Genomic DNA, 21,351 nt, shown 5'->3' with positions numbered 1-21,351 from the left:
GGAATTATCTTGTATATTGTTTTTTCAATCTTATTTTCAAAAATACTACCTTCTCCAATCTTATTTTCAAATCTCTAAAATATTTTCAAAAATACTATCTTTTTGAAAATATTTTCCAAAAATACGGTGGTTGCATATGCAACTATATATGCAACTGAATTCCTGATTTCGAGTTCCAGTTTTCAAATGTCATTTTCGACCTCATATTTGGAATCCATATATATATATACATATGGTTGTATTCAGTTGCATATGGTTGCATTCAGTTGATTCTATTGCAATCTAATGGCCCCTGGCGGGGCACACCATACATCCGTTGCAACTTACCGTTTTCAGTTGCATTTAGTTGCATATGAGGTTGCATTTAGTTGCATATGAGTTTGCATTCAGTTGATTCCATTGCAATCTAATGGCCCCGCCAGGGGCACCCATACTTCAGTTGGAACTTACAGTTTTCAGTTGCATTTAGTTGCATATGAGGTTGCATTTAGTTGCATATGAGGTTGCATTCAGTTGATTCTATTGCAATCTAATGACCCCGCCAGAGGCACCCATACTTCAGTTGGAACTTACAGTTTTCAATTGCATTTAGTTGCATATGATGTTGGAATCGATATATATATATATATATATATATATATATATATATATATATATATATATATATATCGATTCCAATGATAAGGTCGAAAATGACATTTGAAAACTGCAACTTGAAATCAGGAATTCAGTTGCATATGCAACCACAGTATTTTTGAAAATATTTTAGAGAAGGTAGTATTTTTGAAAATAAGATTGGATAAAATAGTATTTTTGAAAATAAGATTGAAATCGTGGTTATGAATAAAAAAAACCCAAACTTATACCCTACAACATATGCTTTACATGTTGAATTTATGAAAATTACCTTGTTTCGCTTGTAAAATACATTAGTTTGCAAACAATTTCGGAAATAAATTATATTATATTTAATAGAAACTTTAGATGCTTAAGTTTAAAGGGAAATTTTATTAGAAAAGAAAAGGTTGTCTGTATTTAACTGATCAACAATACGAGCAAACTAAATTTTTAAATAAAAAAAAAACTATCAACCATATGCAGTTGGCTGTTTTTAAAATTTTGATTCATATTTTCTGGATTCTACCTTTTCTAAAATTGGAGATATACGTGCCTGCTTAATTTTATTCTATGATTATTGTTTATTCTATTTCTACAGCATTCATGAATTAAACAAAGAAAAGTCAATATAAATTAGATATCGAAGATCCAATGGATTCTACTTTCTGGTATATAATTAAAAACATGAAGCCTCCAAAACTCTTGAGGACCACAGTGATATAGTAAATCCAACACCTAATGAGACCACTTGTCTAATAATTGAGTTATTGAAATAATAATTTTATGGTTGACTAACCAAAGTTTTGAACATGAAGATTAGAAGTTCTGGGACAGAACATCACAATTGTGTGGACAAACACTTGTCTGTTTTATTCTTGCTTTTTCATTTAGTATTGTTATTGGATTGAATAGCATCTATAGTCCAAACACAAATCTTGATTCTCCTACTTTTCTTCAAATCTAAGCTTCCTAGAAATATAAATCAAGGAGCCCACAGCATCCACACAGGGCCACAAGGCCCACATATCAATACATTTTGTTTCATTTTAAAAGTAATTGATACTAGTTTTTTTCTTTACCTTCTTTGTTTTTTCTCTTCTGTTATTTTCTTGGTTTCTTCATATCTCGGCCGCCCACTAAACAAATCTTCTTAGTAAATTTTAGAAGTGTGTCAAATCCATTAATAGTCCAAGTTAACATTCTCCTCTAGATGACATCGATGAAATAATTTTAGATATAGAGGCCGTTTGGGTGAGCTTAAAATAAGTGCTTATTACTTAAAATAAATAAGTGGAGTAGAAGTTAGAAGCAAGATAAGACTTATAAGTGATTAAAGTGTTTGGGAAATAAGTAGAAGCCCTGAAACAAAAGCTAGCATTCCTAACTTTTTTTAAGTGCTTCTTGACTTCTTACACAAACGATACGAAATAAGTGCTTCTAACTTATAAGTCGAGAAGTCCAGCTTATAAGGGGGGCCAAACACCCACATAGTAAGTGAAACAACACTCCTAGCAACTTGATCTTTTTTACCCCATGCAATGTACTAAAAATTGTATTACAAAAAGGGTTTATTACAATAAGGGTTTCTATATACTCAAGGTAATGATACAAGTAGAAAATATATTCGGACAACTAAGCATGTCAATATCAATGTATTTGATCGTATTAAAAATCCAAAATATATTTGTTTGGACATTAATAATTTTACGACCGTTGGTTTCTTGGAAAACTTCTTGCAGAACATTTTTATGATTCAGAAATAATGACGATGATAAGCTCTACTCAACAACGTAAATGGAGATTTAAAAAAGGGAATTTTCAATATGTACATGCTAGTAATTATTTTTTGCTTGGATAAAAGATTTTTATTGATGATGATTTTTGTGCATACAAAGATCATCATCATTATTCATAAAATTGGAGTCAATAAAAATTCTCATCTATCTAAAAATTATTAATGTGAATTTATAAGAATATTCGTTTAAAAATGAGAGATAAAATATTTTGTTAATTACGGAAGTTGTTATCATAATTTTGTCACGTCTTTCCGGTGAATTAACCACAATGGAGTTGGTTGAGAGTTATAATCAACGCTAGCACAACGTTTAAGTGGCCTAAATATGATCTTGAGTTTCAGCAGTTTTTGTTGTGACACGGCTTTATACATTAGATTAAATCAATTTACTTGTTTTCAATGATAATAGTAACTGGCTGTAAATTCACGTCTTCGATTACAATAAACATAGGACTATCCGCGCCTTTTGACAGTGAACGCCTTTTGACACTGCAGGCATAACCACGTTCAGAAAGGTAAAATCAATGTAAAAAGGAAGAACATACTACAAGCAACAAGTTGAAATGATGCTTAACAATATTAATAGAAGAAAATGTTATGGGCGGTCACGAGGCATTGGTTAGGTCGAGGATGATAATGAATTTCGATGACTCATTCCTCTTATTATTTTTATATTAAAATATGGACCATTTATCTCTTAAATTATGATATAGGGGACACATGTCTATAAAATCACATGATAAATTAGGTGATAACAGTTCGTGGAATTGTGGCCAATGGGGTCCAAAAATTGAAAATGTGTTTTCCTTATGCCCTCCTTTACTCTCATAGTTATAATTGTTTTATACTCCTCCACTCTCCGAGTAAATATAGTAGTACTCTGCTATAATTAAAGAACCGGCACGGCGGCACGTATTTTTAATATTTTTAGAACATATATTTTTTTTGAAAAAAATTTAATTTTTAAAATTTCGTTCAGAAAAATATGATCTTAAAAATAAGTTTTAACATATTATAGAAATATTTAAATACGTACTGAAGAGTGAAAAAATATATATATAATTGAATGGAATGCAAAGAGAAATAGTACAGAAAAGTTCTAAGACCTTGTCCAAACTTTTTGCGCTTTTCATGAATTATATATTTTTAATTAATAACCTCCTGAATTTGTAAACTTATTTTTCCACACATACACGTTCTTTACTCTATATATTTCAATCAAGTCCTTAGGAAGATGCGATGGAAATACATGATATTTGACAAAATCAATAAGTTCAGTTAGTATAGTAAAAAGATACTATAGTAGTTTAATGTGAAACATTATTTTTTTTACTACAAGTTTTGACATCAACTTAAATTTGCATACACTTGTTCCATTATCCTGCTTTTCCTCTCTCTTTCCTTGTCCTTGCTTACGATTCCCCAATTTTGTTGGCAAACAAATAAAGTGGGAAAGAGATAAGAAATGAGAGTAACATAGTGTAAATTACAAACAACCTCGAAAGTGCCCGAGTGTGAAGGAGAGATAGACACTTTGGTAGTATATACACAAGCCACGAGTGCTTGAAAATTCCACCGTAAAGGCTGTGCATGTAGGTATTCTTCCAAACATATCTTCATTCCCATTGAAAAGAACGGTTGGAAATTCAGGCACATGGATGGTGTCCACTTGTCTCTAGGAAAATTGGGTCTTTTTTTAATTATCTTAAATTTATTCTTTCAGTGTAGCAAGTAGAGGTGGTTGTCACTGGTGGATTCATGGGTAACTCCATAAATTCCTTTAACACTTGTCACCAAGAACGTAGATACCAGTAGTAAATGATAAAATTCAACTGCGATATTAAAGCGATCAGCATAAAAACTTGAATGCAACAGTGTTTCAATAGCATTTATTCCTGCAATTTTAAGTAACCATCAAAGGGATCACCAGAAAACCTTGAATGCAACAGTTTATAAGTAGTAGCAATTATTCCTGCAATTTAAGTAACAGCTCTTATTAGGCAATTTAAGTGGATATATAAATGGTGATTACGGCTAGAAATTAAAGGGGGGAAAGAGTACACTGCTAATAAGAACAATTGAACATCCAATTAGAAATAAGAAAGATTCAAGACTTCATAAACATCAAACACTCAAGTTGCTTCCCCACGGAGGAGAAGATGAAACCCCTTGGAACGGCTCTAATAGCTCACAGAAAACCCGAAGGATTATCCAACTCCCTAAACATGAAATACTCTGAGGTAGTCTTAGTCTTAGACAAATAAATAAATAATATAATAAAACTAAACACTCGCAAAACCATTTTCAAGAACACCGTGATGTTCTTGAGAGTTTAAACTCTTGCTATGATAAAAACTATAGTAATATAATCCTACTAGCTGCAAAACTTATAGGCATGCTATATTGAAAGACTGTTGATCGTTCATCCTTGATTGTTCATTCATCCGGGGTGCTTCGTTCTTCGTTGGTTGTACGTCCATGATCTCATTGAGCCAAGCCAGTTCATCACTTTCAAACTCATCGAAATCACAGTCAGGCAGCTCGCTCGGATCAGCATCATCAAGTCCAAGAATCTGGATATCATCAAGATCACCAAACTCCAGGGGCTGCACAAAATCATCCAGGAAGAAGGCATCAAGATCCAATCCAAAGTCCAGTTCTTGCCCGATCTCTGCTTCAAGCTTCAGCCCTTGAGCAATTTGAGAGTCCAGCTCGACACCAACATCGACTCCAGCACCATTAGCCTGAGGAATAACCGCCATCTCAGTGTCAAGTCCTTGCTCAATCTGAGGAATAAACTCCATACCAAAGTCCAGTCCTTGCTCATTCTGAGAACTACCAAGCTCCAATCCCAAGTCCAGTCCTTTCCCAATTTCAGCCAAAGATAAAGTCTCAGTTGCAGGGCAGGTGTTATTATTAATGATGTCTTCAACAGTTTTCTTAACTGATGATGATGATTCCAACTCGAGTACAGAAGATGGAGAAGCACGAGATATCACACTCCCAGATTCCTCAGAGGCAGCAGGTTGATTCTTAATCTGCTGCAAAGCATGTGAATTAGAGTTTCCAGAAGTTCTTCCGGAGGAGGCGGCTGCAAGCATAGAATCAAATTCTATCTTCTTCAAGTCATAAGCCCGGGCAGCTTCTTCAGCAGTGTTGTAAGTACCCAGCCAAACCCTTTTCGACTGAAAAGGATCTCGGATTTCAGCAGCCCATTTGCCCCACTTTCGCTGTCTAACCCCTCTGAATTTAGAGCTAGCTCGGGCTTGACTTGGGGGGGCTCTAGTCACAACCCTTTTCTTCTTCGCAACCTTTTCGCCATTATTGCTACCTTGACAAGAGCTCTCCTCAACCGGTTGAGGACAATCAGCCATCGGAATCAGGACCTCCCTCACGATTCGCTTAGGCCCATAACGACTATTCTTCACATCATTGCCTCCCTCATCATCAGATGAATCCGTCATATCAGGATCATGACAGATTATGCGAACTTTCCTCATCATCATCTTAGATTCCTCCACAGAAACCGGCTTGTTCCTCGATTTCTTTCCAGAGTTATGATTCAGTCTATGAAACTCCGGCATTTCAACACCCCCCTTAAACCCCTCTCAACAAATAGCCCACCAAGAAACGATAGTTGTAAACAATAACAAAATGCAATAAAGTAACAAAACACTCAAAATGAAAACCAAAACTCAACGTTGACTCAAGTATGAGGCCCTCTTAAGAACAACAAAAGATAGCAAAACTTCTTTATATGAAAACCCCCAAAAAATTCTACTCCAGAACAAGTCCTGCAAAAAAATACATAAACCCCATATCAGCTTGAGCCCCCAAAACATCCACAAACATACATACAAACACATAGAACAAAAAATCCAGAAAACAAGAAAGATAAAGACTGTACCTTTTGGGCCTCAAACGCATCGAAACAGTCGGGAAAAAGAAGTGGATCCACTGCTGGAAAAGGCAGCAGAGTTGTTGTAGCATACACAGAGAGAAAAACACCAGAGAAAATGAAATACAGAGCTTCAACTGAGCCCCAATCGCAGCCAATTTAGACCCTGCCGACATAAATCTTCTCAAAAACCCCTCTCTTCTTCACAATCAAAACAAAATTTTATCAGAACAAACACCAAAACACACACAGAACTCTTGTATTTATATAAACACACACAAAACCCCTCAAAACCCTTCAAGATAAAACGGATCAGAAATCAATGGTTGCTATTTCACTGTAAATAATATCACAAACATCACTTACTGCTACAATATATAGATACAAAAATTGTATGCATCGACAGATTAAAAATACTGTAACAGCAAATAAAAAACAACCATTCAAAGATAATCAACGCAGATCTCTATAGAACAACCAACAACAACAATTAAAAAAAACATCATTAAAAAATCCTTAAAATAAATGTCCATACCTCAGTACTTGTCCCCACTCTCTCTCCTCACCAAAACTCTCTGCTCTTTGTTTCTCTCTCTAGACTGAACTCCTTTTTCCAAGCAGTCAAAACGCATAGGTAGTTATTATATACACCTGCGTGTATACGTGAGTGTATATATAGATGGTACAAAATAATGTTAAGTTTTTAAAAATGTAAAATATTGTTTATTAAGGAAATGAATAAAAATATTCCGAGCTTTAGAAAATCAAACTAGATTTTCCTATTTGAAAATAAACTATACTCTTTTTACTACCTCCGTCCCTATTTATTTGTCCACTTTGGAAGTAAAAATTTGTCCCTATTTATCTGTCCATTTATACTTTCAAAACTAATTTAATGATAGTTTTTCAAATATATCTCCATAATTTCAATTTTCAAGGCTTGACTTATTTAAAACTTGGTTGAATTCATGTTTTCAAGACATAAAGTAGGGGTATTTCACCATTTTCAAGATATTAATTAGAGGTATTTAATGAAAAAGTTTATACAATCAATTATTCTTTGGTATGTGTTTTTTTTTCCAAAATGGACAGATAAAAAGGGACGGAGGGAGTAATATTTACCAGGAATAAAATATACCGTGATGAGCTGTAATGAACTAACAAAAGTAAATGTGTATGTGCATATTGATGGCATGAGCATCACAGTCTCTTTTTCATGCATATCATGCCAATTTCAGATACCGAGAAAATAGCTTTTTGACGCGCGTGATACTCTTGGGTTGATTTTATCTGAAAAGTTGAGACTGTGGAAAGCACGCGCTAGGGGGTCACGTGCGATACATTGTGTTATGTGTGCAGCGACTCGCAAACGTATTGATGTAGATATTTTTGTGTGGAGGACAGCTAGCAGTAGTGTATTTCTGCAAGGCGGTAGGGTAGTCCGGATATTTCTAATCTGCATCATACCATCCACATTTATCTCCATTTCGGTTTTTAGATGAGGAATAATTAAGTGAAAACTTTTATATATTTAACATAATTATGTATAAATGATTAAAAGTAAGATATATTTAAAAACTGTTTGGCAACATGCATTTCATTTGAAATGACAGGATTTGAATTTGAGTTGTCATTTTAAATTCTCAGATTTATACTAATATTTAAATGTGTGCATTTCACATGAAATGCAGATCCAAATTCTCAAACAAGTTATTTGATCAAATCTAAATTTTCAAATGAAATTCAATAAGTTCAAATGGAAGAAAAAAATCTGTTGATAAATGAATCCCAATTTGTTGACTATTACTTATCAAATCTTGCTCTACAATCTGGTTTGATTTTGTAGTCCAAATAATCCCGTACCATGACGTATCTGGAATAGTAGTAATTAGTGAAACAAAAATACTTGTACAAACCATCGACGTAACTCCGTCCCCAACGGCCCAAAGATGAAAATCTTTGTAATATTCGGAACCATTCATGAACATTACAGCAAAAATGATTAAAATATTTATAGCTCCTACGTAAATAAGAAGTTGCGCAGCAGCTACAAAATGGGAGTTTGATAATATACAATAAGGATGTACAAACAAGAACCAATCCTAATGAAAAGGCAGAATAAATTGGATTGGGGAGTAATACCACTCCCAGACCTCCTAATATAAGACCCGATCCCGGCATAAGATTTTTATAGTATATGGATATGTCAATATAACCTCTAATATTTGCATCGAATGTTTTATATTTATAAAGGGAAAATAGATTTTTTTGTCACCGAACTTATTATGTTTTTAGAAACTTGTCACTCAACTAATTATTTTTTCCTTTTGATCACTGATGTTAGGTTCGGAAATTTTTTTCCCACTAAAGTTAGGTTCGGATTTGATTATTACCATTATATTAATTCTTTGTAATATTATTAAAATATATGATAACGTGTAATATTTTGATGATTTGATATATGTCTATTTTTATATATAGTACTTTTATGTACCCAAGATCGTTTATCTTCGGTGATAAGAGTTAAACACGCATTTTACGGTTTCTAAAAGTGTACTCTCATAAATTATTTTATTTTTTCTTCCGAATAAAAATCTAGTGTTTGAATTTTTATATGCAAAAAGAAAATCTCATAAATCATTGAAAATTAATTTTTCCTCTCTATTTATTTATCTTTATCTTAAAAATTATAATAAGGTAGAGTTATTAAGAATTATGAGGATAAATTTAAGAGATATCTTACGCTGAACTAGGTGATTGAAACTTTAATAGTGAAAGATGATGCATCGTATCACTCAATTAGACTTTATTTTATCATGGTGAGCATAAATTATTTGAATTCATTGGTTCCATACTGATGATTTAATGAATTTCTGGAATTCTAATTACGATTTTTCCTGATTTTAATATTATATCACCTCATTTTATGTTATTATTGCTATATACAAAGTTATAAACGTACATCATATTATCAAAAAATTATATACTATCACTATGTATTAATGATGCTACAAAAAATTATCGCAATGCTAATAATCATATCCGAACTTAAGTTAGTGACTAAAAACAAATCCAAACCTAACATCAGTGACCAAAAGGAAAAAAAATTTAGTTGAGTGGTAAGTTTCTACAAACATAATAAGTTCGGTGACAAAAAAATCTATTTTCTCATTTATAAATTTATGTATGAGGTGAGTGACACTAATATCATACTCCTCTCCGGAGAGCCGCAGGTCTTTCAAAGTAACGAGGAAAATTGGGTGAAATTGTGGGGTTTATCGATAATTAATTAATAGATTTTAAAAAGCAGGTGGTTGAAATTTATATACGGGTCTTTTCATTGTATGCCCAATAGGTACATGCTATTCTCTCAGTCCTTTTTAAGTTGTCATTTCAATTTTTTACGGGTAATTTAAGGTTATTAAAAAATAAACTTCTATTTAGGTGGGAGATTTTGATTGGTGAATTTTTGTGCATCGAGGGGACACCATTATCAATGGGGTGGAAACCAATTAAAATGATTTGTCTAGTGTGTGCATGGGACACATGATAAGTACGAGAATTAATGAATTAGAATGTTTTTAATTGGTCTTGTTGTTGTAAATGCAGGGCCCACCATTATTTAAGAGGGTAAACCAATCAAAATAAATAAGAGGAATTAATCAAAATTTTGTGTTTAATGTACGGGTACACCATAGGAAAATCAGTCATAAAATTTATTATTTCGGGAAAACTTTGAAATGTATAAAGTTGAGCGGAACATCTAGTCTTAGATAAGAAAAATGTATAGAAATCAAAGAAACGAGATAGTAATATTAATAAAATTGATTATATAATACTATTTCTATATGCAACAATTGACATATTAATTTGTTATTCTTTTCGTGTTGGTAATAATATCTTAGTCATACAAGTTAATTATTAAATTTTATCTAAAAATTACCAATGTAATATAACTGTATCATTAAAAGTATATTTAGCTCATTTTAAAATATAGTTTAAAAAATTTAAAATAATTGAAATAAATTTTTATTATTTGACAAAAGTTGAACATATGTAAAAAGTTTTCATTATTGATAATCCAAACAATAATCATATATATATATATAACAAATTTCTACCTTTTTAGAAATATCAAACATTACTTGTCTTTACTAATTGGAAGTTGGATCACTTTAATAAACATCGAAATGCTATTATTTATTTGTTTTATAATTATTCCATAAAAATTTTATTATCAGCATTCTATTAACCAGTAAAAATGTAAAGCATACTCTCTTAACATAAGTACAGTAAAAAAGAGAGCAGTTTAGGGCAGTGAGGTGAGCTCGAATAGGCGTGAAAAACAAGAAAAGAACGCGTCCACTAGGCAAAGTCTTGTTCCCTCTCTTGACTGTATCCACCCATAATCTGCTCCGTACACCTTTTTTTAATACACACAACATAGCTATGTATCAGATTCTTTAAACGGCAAAAGTATAGCTACACCTACTACTAGGGTACTACTGTATCTAGCATAGTAGGATCTCAAACATAGTCACGTGACCTGCATCCTCCCGTGCATGTTTATGTTTATTTATATTAAGAATACGCGCATGACATGCAACATAACCATAAAACATCATTCTTACATGATGCATGTACATGTAAGAAATGAGATTAAAAAATATATGTTGACTAATTGGAGTGGAGGAGAGTGTGATATAATAAGAGAGGCAAGTGCAATACGCAAGTTGAGAAATGAGTGGTCCATATTAAACATACATCGCTTCTGTTTCTCGCAATAGCCGCCTACGTGGCCCCCACCCACCTCCTCCCGCCTTTTTTCTTCCCGCCAAACACACTAAGGAACGTTGTGGCGGTTCTAACACGTCAGGCTACATAGTAACTGGAACAATATCATGACTTAAATCAATGATCATGTCACATCTCGTAGATTTTTGGATACAATGTACTGTACTATATTAGTGTAACCCTACCCATTCTGTTATGCTCCATAATTAGCCTATATTTCATGATGATCTTTTGAGAAAATCTATACTCCCTCCGTCTCTAAATACTTTTCCTATTTGTACTTTTCACGTTTGCCAACACACATTTTTGATCGTAAATATCTTTCATTTCGTAGTAGCATTAAATATAAAAACTTCACCGTATTAAAGTACTCGTGAATACGAATCTAACAAGATCACTCATGACTATATTTAGTTTTGTAGATTAGATATAAATAAGTAATTTATCTCATGTTATGAACAATACCGACATCAGAAACAGGAAAAGGGAGTATTATCTTCTGTCATTTATTTTATATAATATATTTATAAAATATTACTCTCATTATTATAAATACTCTAACTACTACTCCCTCCGTCCCCCTGAGTAGTATACATTGGGGGACGAGGACGGAGTACGGACTTTAATGCTCCTGTAAAATGTACTCCCTCTGTCTCTCTCATTTCTTTACAGTTACTATTTTGAGATGTCCCTCTCATTTCTTTACGTTACTATAAATAGTAAGTTTTTCTCATCATTACACCCACTATCTTCCCCTACTATCTCATATTTAACAATACTCCCTCCGTCCCTATTTATCTGTCCACTTTGGAAGTAAAAATTTGTCCCTATATATCTGTCCATTTATACTTTCAAAACTAATTTAATGATAGTTTTTCAAATATATCTCCATAATTTCAATTTTCAAGGCTTGACTTATTTAAAACTTGGTTGAATTCATGTTTTCAAGACATAAAGTAGGGGTATTCCACCATTTTCAAGATATTAATTAGAGTTATTTAATGGAAAAGTTTACACAATCAAGTATTCCTTGGTATGTGTTTTTTTTTCCAAAATGGACAGATAAAAAGGGACGGAGGGAGTAAAAACTACTATTACACCCACTACTTTCCTCCACTATCTCAAATTTATTATTAAATATTAATAGGTCCCACCACTTTACCCACTTTTCATCTAACTTTACTCATTTTTCATACATTGTCTTGGTCTCCGTGTCCCCCTCCAATGTAAACAATTGAGGGGGACGGAGGGAGTAGTTGTGTAATTTATTTTTAAAAATTTCTTTTTCTGAATTAAAATTTGAATGTTATATTTTTATTCAGAAAAAGAAAATCTCAAAAATAAGTTACGGAATTATGTTTTATAAGAGCATTGAAATGCGTGTCGAGCAGTTGAAAAGAAACGTATACAATTAAATGGGACAGAGGAAGTAATATTTAATGATATTAAACACAAGTACACTCAAAACTTCCTCGGCCATCTTTATTTTAAACTAATATAAAACATTATTAAATCCAATTTTTACTCCAGTGTCTACAATAATTGTTAAATATAAATTGATTTTTTTATTTGATCGATTTTTCATCTAATCTTACTTATTTTTTAAATTTTTTTTAGTTTCATAATAAATCCATTATATATAATTAAATGAGGGTGAGGAAGTATATTTTTTGTTTGTAAAAATATATTTTATAATAATATATGTTTCATGATCTTTTCAATAAAAATATATACTTAATTATCAATTGGCCAGACATATCGAAATGCTTTAAGAATCCCATACATACGATGGATCATGGATGGCATGTTAGTTTCCATTTGAACAGAGAGCATCAGTGATTCCGTTTAAACAGTGAGTATCAGTGAGATAAAGAGTAAGAATACTGAACAAACTAACGTGTGCCCATATTTTGCAGCGTCAGACTGATAGCTAAACAGTCAGCATGAGCACAAAATGTACCAACAGTCCAATTTATGAAGTTTCATGGTTGAATAAGATGTTTCAATCAGGAAAGGAGGAACATCTCTCTTTTTCTTTAAGGGTTTGTTAGACACATACTAAGCGCGGAATTTGATATGTTTGAGAAATTTTGATTGGTATAATTGGTGTATTTGCAGGGTGATCCACCATTATTAAAATATGAGAGCCAATCAAAATCTCTTAAATTTATCAAATTCCGCGCGCTTAGCATGTGCACATGGGCACACACTAGAAAAACATCCTTGCATTTTATACAATGACATTGATGCATCTGAACCAATGTATATATATAAGTTAATTATTTTCTCCGAACCCTGTACATCAGACCAGTCAAGCCACACTGTTAGTACAAAATAACATAATTTAATACTTAGCAATTTCCATTTTGTAAATTTGGCAAGTCACAGCAGAAGTAGCATGTGGACTAATAAATTAATCAGCAACCGCGACAGTGCATAAATGCAATATCGTATCCCAAGTTTGTTATATTAGTAGGATTGGTGAACTGATCATTTTAAAAATTATCTGCAAATTTTAGATTAACATTTTAATTGATTCTCTCCACGCTCGCCCTTGCACGATCTTCTTGCTAAAACATGGTACAGTATACAATTACAGTAATATAGATTGTAACAAACTTGGGATACTCTTGCTAGAATGCGGCATTATTAAAGTTAATCAACAGCTGTTGAATAGATTCTGAGTCAATCACTGTAATAAGCTGTAATCTGAATTCTGAACAAGTATCATAATTGTTGACTTTCAGTTTACATAGTAGTATTCCATATCCTCTGATTAGAGCTTACTTTTAAAGTTCAAATTAAATTTTCTCCCGTCAAAATTTTTTTTTTGATTTTTTCTTATCGACTGTTTGACTGAATTTGTTTTTTTTTTTTTTTTTTTTTGCTAAATCTGAATTTGTTTTTAAAAAATAAAGACTTATTTTTAGAGCAGATATATCTCATGTAAACGGTACTTTATGTTGCCTTTAAGGCCAGATCCACGGCAGCAGAGAGAAAATTTTCAAGATCACGAAGCTTGCAAAAGCTCAAAATGTCAAGTATTATTGAAGTTGGTGTAATTTGAAGGTATGAGGCATTTGTCAGTAGTTACCTGACAATAATTGCAGAAAGTCTAATATTTCAATATCTGCTCCCACTGCTACATAATTTTAGCAAGAGTATTAAGTTTCAGACATCAAATATGGACCAAGGACTTATTCAAACCAGAGAACATGGGCTTGAACTAAACCATTTTATTCATGACGGACCTACATCAGAACCTCATGCTTTCAAGTGCAGTAACATGTTCACACCATAACCATTTCACAAGCCTTGAGTTGTAATTTGTAGTACTAAGCAACAACAGGATCGGTTCCAGTTTGTTCCAAGGCTTTAAAAACTTTTATATAAGCTTAGAAAGAGGCCCATGTTCTTACATTACAGTGAAAATATTACACTGTTGAATGACTCAATACTCAAAAGTGATTGAATAGAATTCATAATCTCAATGCTCTTCTGATTCTTGTGAATGGAAAATAAAGAAGGATGTGCACAACTTTAGCCTATCTCCTCTCCATTAGACACTTTGATTAGATATTTGAAATAAGAAAAATAATAAGGTAAATAAGGCTTAGCCTCTGATTCCCATACTCCATGACATAGCAAACTTTTTCCCAACTGACAATTTCAACCCTCTAACTTCAAGCATCATACTCTTCTTCATGTCATCATTCACATCTTCTTCTAAACTATCAGGAAACTTATGTTCTGTTGCAGTGAACTCCACGTTAGAAGTATCAACAGCTGCAATTCCATCGACTTCGACCTCAAGTTCAGCTCCAATGCCGTTTAATCCCAAGACAGTAACTTTCTCGACATACCAGCCCTTCTCCAATGCGAACTTGCTCTCTTGAACACCTGACCACACCTTCACCTTTCCTTTGCTTACAGTTGCGTAAAAATCAACATACGTAGAGTAACCATTTCCAAGTTTCATCTCCGGAAGTTCATCATCGTCGAGGTACAGGTTTCCTTTGGCTTCTCCATCACTAGCACCTAAAGGAAAGGTCACTACGAGGCTAAAAGGTGTCATTCGTGCTTCTTTAGATCTTAGTCCGCCTTGCTGCATTGGGAGAATAGTGTTCTGATACAGATGAACATTGATAACATGCAAGGGAGCATCAAGGGCGCGATAATGGCCTTCTTTGACAACAATTACTTGTGTCATGTCAAACAAACTATACCAAGTACCTGGAGCAAAAAGAGCATGGACCTTTGTCTTGGCCTTGTCTAGAACCGGAGATACCATTAGACTCTTTCCTAACAAGAACTGTGTACTCAAGCCATATGACCTTGTAAAATTGGGAAAAGAGAAGAAGAGAGGCCTAGCAATGGGAGCACCACTAATATGTGCTTCATACGCCAATGTGTATAGGTATGGAAGGAGCTTATACCTCATTCCTAAAGCATTCCTAGCAGAAACAGCCACAGACTTCCACTGATAAAGCTCCTGTCTTGGGGAATAGAAATTTGCATGATCTCTAGAGAAAGGATAGAAAGCACCAAGTTCAATCCAGCGGTTGCAGAGCTCTTCAGTGGGAGCTGGATAGAATCCACATATATCTGAGCCAACCATTGGAACCCCAAAGATCCCAAAATTCAACATGGTAGAAATTGAGTACTTGAGGTCATTCCAAGTGCCCTTGTTATCACCAGTCCAATGAGCAGCATACTTGCCTGAACCAACAAAAGTGGAACGTGATAATATAAATGGACGCTTGCCCTGAAGTCCTTGAAGTGCCTTGTGAGTGGCAACAGACTGAGAGAAACCATATAGACTATGTGCATCATACTCCAAGACTCCGTTGTAGTGAGTTGCACTGGTTGCTATGGTCTTGTAACCTATTGGAACCTGCAATCCAGAAGCATTAATTTTGTAAGGGGGATCATCCCATTTTGTGTTTGTAATGTTCTTGCAGTCCAAGCAGCAGATCCAACCAGGTCCAGTTCCATTGGGACATATTCTTCCCACCGGTATAGTGCACAAACCATTACAGAAATTTGAAGCTTCATTCATGTCAATCCACAAGCCATCAACTGGTACAAGTTCATGAAACCGTTTAACTTCATCAGCCCACCATGAAACTGTTTTGGGGTTCAGATAATCAGGAAAGTTGACAGCTCCAGGCCAAACTTGAGCGAGGAAAGGTTTGCCATGATATTTGATGAATACATCATTAGCCAGACCTCTCTGGTAGACACCATAACTAGAATTAACACCAATTCCAGGATCAATGATAACAATATACTTCATCCCTTGTTTATGAATTTTATCAAGGAAGGCCAATAGCTTTGGCCGAGGGTAGTTCTTTGCGTTGAGGGTGAAGTCTTTGTGCCCATCCATATGATCGTCATCATTCCAGATGACATCAAGAGGAATTTTGGCCTTCTTGTAGCTCTCAACAACGTCTTCAACTACAGACAAGTTGTGGTAACCCCATCTGCATTGGTGAAATCCTGTAGAATGGAGAAGTGAAAGAGGCCTGAGTCAATTTTATACTGTTTTAGTGTTCATGAGTACGTGCAACCAGAAATATACAAAAGAGAATATATTAATTATTGTAATACTTTAAGTTGATCTGCTTTGTTATTGTTTTATATCTTTGCAGTTCCGGAAAAAGCCGAAAGTTAGATGCAGTGCCGCCATTATGACACCATTCAAGAAGAAGTGGAAACCAAAATAGTAGATTCATTAACTTTTTACGACCTGATACTTGGCAGTCTAAAATTTATAGGTGCATGTACATCCAGAAATTCTAGAATATCAAAACCATTTTCAAATAACACACTGGAAGTTGGGAATGTAGAATATAAAACTGATTTTATTAATTCTTGTTTTTCTAAAAAGAGATTACATGCTATATTTAAAACAAACGTATTTGACTTCTAACAGTACTCTACTACTCCAAATAAATCTCCTAAAACAAGATAGACTCAAATAGACTCCGTACGTTCTACAAATTCTCTAGGACTCCAACAAACATCCAACTGCTTCAATCTAAAATTAATCCTCAAAATAAATAACTAAACAAATAATAATAATAAATAAATTTAAGATTATTCCAACCGGGAATAAAGATTGAGGATGAAAACATTATTAAGAAAACATGTTTCCATGACTATTGATTATATCTCTAATTATAAATTAAGTGATGAGCAGGACTGATCCCAGAAGTCACGACGCACCCTTCCACGAACAGTATATACATATTTCATTCTAATATAATTTTGCAAATCTCGGTAAGAAAAGAAATTTATTCCTGCTGATGTTTTAGATATGGAGGTCTCGACATTGACATAGTTAGTTCATACAGCAGGAGTCATTGCAATTATTTTAGATGTACACACAACATAAGGTCCACATTACTGGTAAGAAGTGTTTCTTGTTTCTTGTTTCTTTAAAGGGGAGGGATGGCAGTACCTACACATTCATTATTCATATTTATATGGCTGGAAGCCCACACTAGTCACCGACAAACTGAAATTGACCACTTATATATAGTCATATGGCCGGCCAAAATACAAGGTAGTGTTCATATAGAGAGAGCAACTGAGTGAGGATGTCAAATTTCTGCTGTTTAAACGACATATTAAACTACTCGGCAAGATTCACTATATAATTGTAAATTTATATTAGAAGATTGTGTTAGCAGACTGATGGTTGTATCATGTATGAGTACAAGTAAACTAGTAATGAGACAACAACAGCATTTCATGGAACATACAGGTTCAAAGCTACATAGTATATAAAATTATATAGTCCATTATTTCTTGTTTTTGGGTGGGTGGATCCTTCACAACCCCATGTTTCATTCCTTTATCTTTTCCGCATTTCCTTGGGTCAATGGGCCCATGTCCACCCCCTCTTCTAGAAAAAATCAATAGATTGATTGATGGAGTATCTTTGGTTTTTTAATGTTGTTGATTAGAAAATTGATAAATCAAAAAAGGAGTTGTGAAAACATCTTTGTTGTTGTCCTTACAGGATCATTTGAACATTAAAAAATTGAAGGTAAAGAAAGAGGATCTCCAGTACAATAGTTGTTTTTCGAGATTGAGAAAGAAACATGGGAGCTACTGAGCATAAATTTGTTCAGACAAATCAGAAATCTTACATCTACAAGTTTTTACAATATAACACCAGATTTTTCTTTATTCCAACCTAGTGTTAACCCCAGCTACAAGCAGGGGCAATAGTAAGGTTTTCGTACATTTTATCCCCGCATGACATACCCATATATCCATTTATTATCTAAACTGAGATTTGGTTTGGTTACAAACTACGTAGCAAAGGAGCATTTCTTACCAATACATCTAAGTTGTGATTTCCAAATTTCACAAGCACTTGCGTAAACATGACAGCACAGATTCTACTACACTGAACATGACATAAATGTTACTTGCAGAAACAACTGACCTACATTGGACTTTAACAACACTTTGTACCTTATAAATTTTTAATAAGATTAGGTGAAACCACTACCATTAAACTCACATTTTAGCCTCGAATAATTATGTGTAAATACGCTAAAAAGAACAAGAAATAAATCGAGATTATGAGTTGCGAACGTTACCAAGCGACCAGTAAGGCATGGGAGCAGGGCGTCCTACAAACTCGGTATACTGATCGACAACAGCAAGTGGCGTGGGTCCCGAGAAGAAGTAAAAGTCCAAAACACCCCCAATCACTTTATACGTCAACGAGCTTCCCCTATACACCACATCCATCCCATTACTATTCAGCAACAGCACTGCATGGGCATTTACGTCACCCCCCACATTTCTCAGGTCCATATAAACCGGGTGTGACCCGTACAGGTCAGCATTCAAATTAATAGCCGAGATGTCCGTTGTGTAAAGAGTGTAGGGGTCGTTTGGGAAGAGTTTAATGCCGTGGGGCTGTGTGTTTTCTCCCAGACCATACAGTGAAGCATCTTTTGGCAACTTGGTTGATATTTCTATGTACTGGTCCTTAAAAACCAGGTTGCCAAACGGGTCGGATCCATCGGATGTGGAGTTAAAAAGGGTTTGACCGTTTGACTTTCTTTTGACCGCGAAACCAAACGGGTCCGTGGTGTAACTAAATATTAGGCCACTGCTGGAGTATTCTGACACTGTTATGGGCTCATTTGTTGATTTACTAGTAATGCTTTGCTTTAATGTGGGTGGTTGAGCTCTGGGTATGAGATTGTATGGAATTTCCCATCTCTCCTTTTCTGCATCTGTTATATGGACCCTCAAACGCCCATCAGTCTCATGCCTGCAAAAAAAATCATAAAGCATTTAGCAGTCACAGTTTGCAGAACATACATTCAATTTTTGTTTAAAGACTTTCCACACTACTATATTTCGTATGAATCTTACTAGGATTTGTCCAAAGTGTTATACTGTGATGTGATTTGTAATACTGTTGGTTTGGACATTGTACTATTTTCACCGGTGATGTGTAGTAATACCGTGATATAAATATTGTAATATGGGTTTGTTGTGTGTGTACATGGACATATTAAGTGCTAAATCATATTCCCTCCCTCGGGAGTATACGGTGGGGACGCGAAAGCGGCACGGACTTTAATACTCCTGTAAAATGTAGTTGTGCAATTTTTTTTTATTTTTTTTTTCTGAATTAAAATTTGGATGTTAAATTTTTATTCAGAAAAGGAAAATCTCAAAAATAAGTTACAAAACTATATCTTATAAGAGTATTGAGATGCGTGTCAAGCAGTTGAAAAGAAACGTATAAAATCAAATAGGACAGATGGAGTATATATTTCGCTTATTTTGATTGTGGTGTTTTTTTTACGTAAGGGTTCACTATTATCAAAAAATATAAACTAATTGAAATAAGTTAAATTGATAAAATTTAGTGATTACCACATGCTCATTGACGACACATTTGTAATTTTAAGACAAGGTAATTAGCGGAACTAAAAATGTATAGTGCAACATGACACATATTTACTTAACAGAGGTTCAAGAAAACTTACTTGACATAGAGCTGTAGAAGGGGAATGTCGGGGCCATATATGTTGTTCTTCTGCTTGACTTGGAGGTGGCCAACAAGGCCACCGTCGGGAGATTCTGCGACGGAGACAAGACGGTAGCCTTTTCCGATCTTTGTGGGAATGGTTGGGGTTGAAGCAGAGCTATTTGTATAGCATACAAACAATGCCGCTACAAGAAGTAGGGTTTTTAGCAGAGAAGGGGAAGATAATAATGGTGGAAAGGAGAACATGATGGAAGAATGAGGGAGCTGAGTGTTTAGAGAGTGAGAATACAAAGGGAGTGACTATTTGGGAGTGAGATTGGAAGGCAATATATAAGGGAAGAAGAGACAACCACTTTATCTCGTTTCAGGAAAGTTTATTATTGGGTGTGTAATGTGTTCAAGATAAAAGGCCTTGTTTACCTAAAGTTGTAAATATAGAGAAAATGTGATCATTTTTGAAAATTAAGTAACGAAAAGAAAGATGGTGACAGTTTTAGGTGGTCAGGGACCCCGAAAATTTGAACAACTCGTAAATTATGCAGATATGGTGCTCATCACATAATCCCTTGTTTATATAGAGCATTGTTAGGCCCGTATTTTTTATAAAATAAGTCACTTCTTTTAGAAAAGGTACTCATTTAAAAAAAAAAGCTAAATACAAATAATGTATTTATAAAAGATAAGATGAATCAAATGGGATCTTTCATAGATATTGAACATGTGAACTTCATTCGGGAAGAAAAATTTATGTTACCCTGCGCCATTGCAGTTTACAACTGTTTACACTTTGAATTGAAAATTTTGAATATGAAGCAACGGCCTAAGAACATTGATGGGAGCAAGATGGAAGCATGTGATATTATAAGTTTGGAAAATGATCTAGGTATGAGTTGCAGTCCATGTGACAAAGTGATCGCTATGTTCCATGGAGCCAGGGTCCCTTCCCCATCACTGCCCTTTGTTTCCGGTCTGCTGTTATAGTGGTATGTAAGAGCATGACTCATATAGTACAATAATATTAAAAATGGATGCAATTTCTTCTCCTTTTTCGACCATATGCTTAATGCTTTTGCTCTCACCCTCTCATGGAGTTGCGGATACTCTGTTTGTTATGCAATAAATACGCAATTATAAGATTTTGTACTCATAGTTAATGAGTCCAAAATTCAAGGGAACCTAAATCGTGGCGGAATCTATACGGAGATTGACATGCAT

At 34.1% G+C, this 21,351-nt stretch overlaps 2 protein-coding genes across 3 annotated transcripts; both read right to left on the bottom strand.

The window, feature by feature from the left end:
* Nucleotides 1–4,479: 4,479 nt before the first annotated feature.
* LOC108209692 (ethylene-responsive transcription factor ERF118) lies at nt 4,480–6,975 on the bottom strand. 2 transcript variants are annotated; one of them, XM_017380738.2, is made up of 3 exons: nt 6,847–6,975; nt 6,321–6,512; nt 4,480–6,207 (listed from the first exon to the last, which is right to left on the bottom strand). In XM_017380738.2, exon 3 carries the CDS (start codon nt 5,995–5,997, stop codon nt 4,801–4,803), a length of 1,197 nt encoding a protein of 398 aa, XP_017236227.1. In that variant the 5' UTR covers nt 5,998–6,207; nt 6,321–6,512; nt 6,847–6,975; the 3' UTR covers nt 4,480–4,800. The 2 variants fall into 2 exon arrangements, with proteins under 2 accessions (XP_017236227.1, XP_017236228.1); XM_017380739.2 differs by having other exon boundaries at nt 6,321–6,509; nt 6,847–6,958.
* Nucleotides 6,976–14,539: 7,564 nt separating this feature from the next.
* LOC108209777 (alpha-xylosidase 1) lies at nt 14,540–20,540 on the bottom strand. Its single transcript, XM_017380874.2, has 3 exons — nt 20,135–20,540; nt 18,722–19,407; nt 14,540–16,604 (listed from the first exon to the last, which is right to left on the bottom strand). The coding sequence occupies exons 1-3, from the start codon at nt 20,380–20,382 to the stop codon at nt 14,719–14,721; spliced, it is 2,820 nt and encodes a 939-aa protein (XP_017236363.1). The 5' UTR covers nt 20,383–20,540; the 3' UTR covers nt 14,540–14,718.
* Nucleotides 20,541–21,351: the final 811 nt, after the last annotated feature.

Source organism: Daucus carota, chromosome 2 (genome assembly GCF_001625215.2).
Source record: "Daucus carota subsp. sativus chromosome 2, DH1 v3.0, whole genome shotgun sequence".
NCBI lineage: Eukaryota > Viridiplantae > Streptophyta > Magnoliopsida > Apiales > Apiaceae > Daucus > Daucus carota.
The sequence above is the reverse complement of the archived record's forward strand: the minus strand, read 5'-3'. Positions and strand labels throughout refer to the sequence as shown.